A 6922-nucleotide genomic window follows, 5' to 3' on the forward strand; every position below is an offset into this window, starting at 1 on the left:
AAAATAAGACAGCAGAACTATGGTGGCTTAGCATGGGCAGATCTGCCAGGATTTTATGGTTGCCCCCAGGTCTGGTGGAGCTGCTGAACCGGGTACAAAGCAGTGGGGCCCATGACCAGAGGGGCCTTCTACGAAAAGAGGACCTAGTACTTCCAGAATTTCTGCAGCTGCCTGCCCAAGGGCCCAGCTCTCAGGAGGCTCCACCACAGACTGAATCAGCAGCCCAGCCCATAGGGGGAGCCTTGAATTCCACTGCCCACCCAGCCCTCTGACCGCTGCCCTATAGTTCAGGCTGGCTGCATGGCACATGGCGGGCCAAGCATGCCATGGGTCCGCTCTGCATGCCCTGTCTATGCCATGAGTTTCCCTGGTCCTTCCTGCTATGGGCAGGCCTGCAGGAAGAGCCAGGAGGAGTTAAAACAGGACTCAGGAGCCACACTCTACAGCTGCCACCACCTGGTCTCTCACAGGCTCACCCACCCATCCCTTACAGCCAGGCCCCTGGGAGAAGATAAGCCTAACCCTTGGTGCAGGCTTGCCCAACATGGAGGGGTGGCGTTGGCAGTGCCAGCCTCCCTACCCTGTGCCAAGTTTCAACAGGGGGCAGGAGGAGGGGCTGGCCCCTCCTTAAGGAGCCATTGAGTAAGGCCTGGGAGTGCAGGTGGGGACCCCTGTCCTCTATCCACATAGACTCTACTGTACATATGGATTTTGCAGTTGGCTTGGGGCAGCTGGGTTTGTCCTGAATGTATGATACTGTTATTATAATAACTATTATTATTCTGCCATGAGTTGTGTTCCTTGTCTGCTATGAAGTGTGTTCCATGTTCTGCCATGTTCCAGTCTTCCCTGCGGCCTCCCCGCGCCCCCCCCCCCAACTACTGCCTCTGTCACCAAGATCAGTTCCAGGAAGCTCTTAGGGACCTCAGGATGTACCTCCTGACTTCCTGTTTTCAGAACCTCTCTTCCCAACTGCACAGAATGTGGGAGGTGGGTAGGAGTGAGAGGGAGGGAGGGAGAGGTGTGTGTGTATGTGTGTAGTGGGGGAAGAACCCTGGGGAGCTGTGCCTCTGCTATCATTGGGCTATTCCACTGTCTCTGTGGATCTGAGTACATCTGTCTGGTTGCTGTTGTCTGTTTCTATCTAGGACTATGTCTCTGCAAACATAACTGGATAGAAGAGGGTCCTTTCAGTACACTGAAGGCCTATGTGGAGGGAAAATGGTTGTGATGGGGACATGTTCTCCCCCTTGCCTACTTTGGTCGTGTGGTCTTCCTTGTATCCAGGCAGCCAGGGAAGCCCAGACCCCACAAGAAGGAGGACCTCCCAGAAGGAGGCTTCAGCCTGTGGGAAGAGAAGCCAGATTCAGTCTCAGCTGACAAAGGAAGCAAGGGGTACAAGAGTAGCCACCTGAGGGGTGAGGAGTTCTTCTGGCTGCCTCAAGCAGTTCTCATTATCTTCCCCATTCCAGTCTTTTGCTTGCTTTCCCATCTGCAGGGAACTTTCCCTGCCCTCCTCCTTTTCATTTAACTGGCTGCTTCTCATCCTTGAAATCTGTGGGAGAAACCATTGGGGTTTGCAAGCCCACCCTGGCATCTTAGAGGGGATTCAGACCTCTGCCTGCAACTTCCACTTCATCTGGCCAGAGTAACCTGGCTCCTGGTAGGCCTGGTCAATCAGAGCACTCCATTTCCCTGGTTAATCAGAGTACTTCATTCTCCTGGTTAGGTTCAGAAATGATTCTCAGACACCACTTCCAACGAGAATCCCAATCCTGGTTATTTTCTACTGTCTGCTGTGTATCTGTAGAAAGGATCTGTAGGAAGAGATCCTGCACTTGAATGCAGCCAGCACATGGGAGCAAGACAGAGATGGAGATTCCTGACAAAATTCAGCCATATCTGCAATCAACCAGTCCTAGACTTTTTCCTACAATCCAATAAGTTCTGTACAGGATTTCTAAGACCTGTAGCCACAAACTGCTGCTTCATTGAAGAGCTCACCTTAATTAAACACCTACATGATCAGAGAAGGGCTCCCCAACTTGTTCTCTGTCATTCGAGGCAGTTTTCTTCCTTCTTGGCACTTTCTATACTCTGCAATTACTTTGTTTACTTATTTATACTCAATCCATGATAGTAAAAACCTTGTCCATCTTATTCAATGCTCTAGCTCCTTTGCCTAGTGAGCTGACAAATGATGCTACCATCTCAAACTCAGGAAAGTATGCAGAGACAGCAGGGCATTGGGGGACCTGACAGGGTACTGCATAAGGATCAATGTCACAGTGTAGGGCCAGGGACGGGGGTAGAAAGATAGACCCATATCCCTTCCCTGACTAGTCACAGAACTTCCTTCAAACCTCTTTGGACCTGGAGATTCCTGACAAAATTCAGCCATATCTGCAATCAACCACTCCTAGTGGGAGGAGACCACTTCCTTGTCCCCCAGGATACACGGATAGGGGTGCCAGATGAGAGATGGCCTATCTTCACAAAGTTGGCAGATCTTGCAGGCCAAGCCCACACTTCACCCAATCCTGCACCTCTGCAGACCCAGCAGTGATGCCACTTACTCTTAGGGACCAGCAGAATTGCCCCTGAGAAAGGGGTCATGGGTTAGGTGGAAAAGCGCCTATGAAGATCAGCCCCTGCAGGGGGAGTAGTTCACACTTTCTGAGGCCCCCAAGTTAGACATACTCCACCCTTTATGTCATTTTTGCCTTCACAACAAAACAACTTGGTAGACAAACTTGACAAACTTGTCACAACAAGACAAACTTGAGCTGCAGGAGGGGAAGTGACTAGCCCAGAATCATGCAAGGAATTTTTACTGGAGTGTTAGCACCACTCAGGCTGCCTAGTGTGAGGACATACCGTAAGGAGAGCCTGGATGCTGTAGAAATCCCTGATGGGGCGCTGGGGGAAAGTACTTTGAAATGACTACTTTGAGGGGCAATTTGGGAGTTTCTGCTAAAAATTAAAAATAGCGTGTGATACCAGCAATGCCACTAGAAAATCACTTACTTCCAGGCAAGAGGAGGCCCATCCCTGCAGGGTTATCTGGTACCCCAAAATGCAAACCCACCAAATGTGGCTGGGGATGGAGATGATAAAACATGCTGAGGTGTGTCCATGCCCTATAATATCATACAATAGATAAGGAATGGAGTACAGCATGTCCTAATTCTCTAAGATGTGTTATCATTCTGTGAAATAAAGCAGGGTGATACATATGGCATGATACCTTTAGATAAACCACAAACACACAGTCACTTAAAAGCATACAGAAAGGAGACAGAATGTTCTAGAAGGATACATGCCAAACATATGGGGAGACAGGAGGGGACCAGGATAGGGAGTAGTGGTCAAAGAAGGTTTTCACCTTAGCTGTATTTTTTTTAAGGATGTATTTAAAATAATTATAAAAAGCAAAAAATGAAATAAATAATTACAATAATACAAACACACATGTACTCACTAATAATTGGGACCTAAATCACAAAAAGAAGTATAGGACATTAGAAACTAAGAAGGGAGAAGTGGCTCGGCGCCTATAGCTCAACCGGCTAAGGCGCCAGCCACGTACACCTAAGGTGGCGGGTTCGAATCCCCAGCCCGGACCCGCCAAACAACAATGACGGCTGCAACCAAAAAATAGCCAGGCGTTGTGGCGGGCGCCTGTGGTCCCAGCTACTTGGGAGGCAGAGGCAGGAGACTCGCTTGAGCCCAGGAGTTGGAGGTTGCTGTGAGCTGTAATGCCACGGCACTCTGCCCAGGGGGACAGCTTGAGGCTCTGTCTCAAAAAAAAAAAAAAAAAAGAAGGGAGAAGTTTAGGAAGGGAATAAAGGGGAAAAAACTTACCTACTGGGTACAAGGAGCACTATTCTGGTAAGAGGCACTTTAAAAGCCCCCATTTAAGCATTATACAAGGTATCCATGTAACAAAAACATTTGTACTCTCTTAATATTTTGAAACAAAAACAATGAAATAAAATTATTATAATAATACAAAGAACTCCTCAAAAACCCTTCTTGGTCCCTGCTGGCCCACCATCCCTTGTTAGATCCCAATCCTTCCTTTGGGAGCTTGAGCCCATGACCCGCATCAAACTATTTTGGTTGGCTGGCTGTGCCTCTCTGCCTTAATCCTCTCTGGGACTCCCACTCCAGCACATCCCCTGAAGCAGCCCCAGGCTCCCTCCTCCCAGTTTTACTGTTCCCAGAATCCTTCATCATCCCAGCCTAGCCAGGCCCCATCTGCAGGGAGAGAGGCTCAGGCTCACAGCCTCCCCCCCAGACCTGGAGAAGGAGAAAGGGACACCAGCTGGTCAGCCCGTGAGTTTAACAGCCACTGCCAGGAGCTGATGCCTAGGTGGTTAGTGTGGTAGAGCTGCTCCCTCTCTATAAGATAGGAAGCCAGGACAGGGGCTGGCTCTGTCTGCCCAGCATAGAGCATGAACAAAGGGAGAGAACATAGTTATTTGTTGATTGTTCTGAGTCCTCCCAGCACATTTTACAGAGGACACAGGCTCTGAGAGAATCTTTCTGCCTGTCTCTTGTGCTCCGTACCCTTGCCAACTGTTTTGGGGTTGAGGAGGGGCATGGTACAAGCTGGGCTCTGGATGAGCACAGAGCACACAGTGACCTCAGTTCTTGGCCAGGGTGGGGGTAGGTGGAGGTGCTGGCTGCTCACTTATAGCCCCTGCTAGAAGTGCTGATGCAGCAGTGGGTCAGTGCACCCTGGGGAAGCAACCCCTACCCCTAGATGAACACAAGGTGTGCCCTGTGGGGGGTCCGGCCTGATAGTCAGGTGATCTGGGCTTCTGAGGGGGAATAGAAGCTGGATTTCAGCTTCCACAGGGAAACAAAAGCCCAGATAGGGAGGAACACACATAGTTGGTTACATTGAGCCTGATGACTCAGGCTAGGCATAGGACTACAGGCTGCACAACTCCAGGGAGCACCATTCCTATCCTCTATGGTTCTAGAGGGGCCCAGGAAGAGCTTCGAGCATGAATGCATCTATGTGACTGTGAAAATTGTACCTGTCTCCAGAGATCTGGATTGGGGCTAGATCAGAGACAGAAAGCAAAGTGAGGATTGCCATGGAACCAGCATTCCACCTTCAGGCCAGCCTAGGATGCTGGCTATCAGAAGAAGTTCTGCACAGCTAATATACATGGGTGGGAATTACTCCACTAGCCAGGGAGGACATCATGTTCCTGCCCCACTGCCAAGAGACTGAAAGAACCTGGAACCCAGACCATAACCTGGAGCCTGGAGTATGGAACTAGAGCTTGGAGCCTGAAGCCCAAAACCTGGAACTGGAGTCAGGAGTCCTGAAACCAAAACTTGGAGCCAAAAGCCTAAGGCTCAGAATCTGGAGTTAGGAATCTAGAATTCGAGACTGGAGCCCAGAACCAGAAACTTGGGGTCCAGTGCTTAGAACCAGAGACCCAAGCTTGACATCCAAAGCCTATAACTAGAGCCAGGATACTAGAAGTCCGAGGCTAGAGTCCAGAACTCAGAGCTTAAACCTGAGTTTAGAGTGCAGGGCCTGGAGCTCCCAGCTGCAGGCAGAAGTAAAGTACGGATCCCAGAACCTGGAAATAAGCTCCAGGCCCTGAACATAGGGCATAGGACCTCTCAGGCCTGGTCTTTGAGACCAGCATGATGGAAGGAGGCCACATAGGCTGGAGCCACACGAGGAATGGAGCTGGGGGAAAGAGATGATTTCTGAGAAAAGCCCAAAGCAGCCTTAGCATTTTTGGCCACAGACTTTGGCTTTATCAGTAAATGAGTGACCAGTGCCTGAGCCACCAGGATTAATGATTATACAGGCCACTTATCCCCCAAACAGGAACAAGGCATTCTCAGGTCAACAACCCCTGTCCTGGACACACGGAATCTACTTTAGCCTTGGGCTCCTAATCTGGAAAATGGAACTTGGATGAGACCCTCTATGCTGGGTCTGGGCAGCACAGATTGAAGTCCAGGCTCTCCAGCAGAGCAGAAAGTCAAGAGGGTCCTGAGAGGGATAGCTCTGTTCCTCAAAGGGAGGTGGCTGGTGGCCCCAGATACTGTCATAAAGCCCACTGGTGAGAACAGCTTCCTTGACCACAGATACAAAGGGGATGTGTCTGTGGTGTGTACAATGCTCACATCTGTACACACATGCAGTTACAATAGTCTGAATGCTCAGATGAAATATTCACGGCCATAATCTCAGGCTACAGCATCGTGCTGATTTATAGTGGAGCTTATAATGTTTGTTTTTGAGACAGAATTTCACTCTGTCAACCTGGCTAGAGTGTAGTGGTGACATCATAGCTCACTGCAACCTCAAACTCTTGGGCTCAAGTGTTCCTTCTCCTTCAGCCTCTCCAGTAGCTGAGACTGCACAACACCATCTCCAGTTAAGTTTTCTATTTTTTGTAGAGATAGAGATCTCATAATGTTGCCCAGTCTGGTCTCAAACACCGGGCCTCAAGTGATCTGCTCACCTTGTGGGACTACATGCATTAGACATCGTGCCTGACAATGTTTACTAAATAAATAACATGCGTGTCAGAAGAGGCAGCAGTTCTCAAACTATGCTGATGAGAAACCCTGTTGAGGATTTATACAGGTTGTTAGCCAGTTTGCCCTTCAACAGTCCAGGTCATGAGCTGGGCACGGTGGCTCATGCCTGTAATCCTAGCACTCTGGAAAGCCAAGGTGGGAAGATCCTTTCAGCTCAGGAGTTTGAGACTAGCCTGAGCAGGAGCAAAACTCTATCTCTACTAAAAATAGAAAAACTACGACTGGGCGCCTATAGCTCAACCGGCTAAGGCGCCAGCCACGTACACCTAAGGTGGCGGGTTCGAATCCCCAGCCCAGACCCACCAAACAACAATGACGGCTGCAACCAAAAAATAGC

The 6922-nt window shown here is 49.6% G+C and overlaps 1 protein-coding gene across 3 annotated transcripts in view; it reads left to right on the forward strand.

Annotated features, from left to right (window-relative positions):
• The window catches only part of RGS14 (regulator of G protein signaling 14), a 15571-nt gene extending 14783 nt beyond the window's left edge, over positions 1-788 (forward strand). For all 3 annotated transcript variants that reach the window (XM_023508639.1, XM_023508638.1, XM_012813395.2), the window contains one exon: positions 70-788. In XM_023508639.1, the coding sequence (XP_023364407.1) occupies positions 70-272 (203 nt within the window). In that variant the 3' untranslated portion in view covers positions 273-788. The remainder of the gene's footprint in view (positions 1-69) is intronic.
• Positions 789-6922: the final 6134 nt, after the last annotated feature.

The sequence above is a fragment of the Otolemur garnettii genome, unplaced genomic scaffold, assembly GCF_000181295.1.
Source record: "Otolemur garnettii isolate 467f Iridium unplaced genomic scaffold, OtoGar3 scaffold00261, whole genome shotgun sequence".
Classification (NCBI taxonomy): Eukaryota; Metazoa; Chordata; class Mammalia; order Primates; family Galagidae; genus Otolemur; species Otolemur garnettii.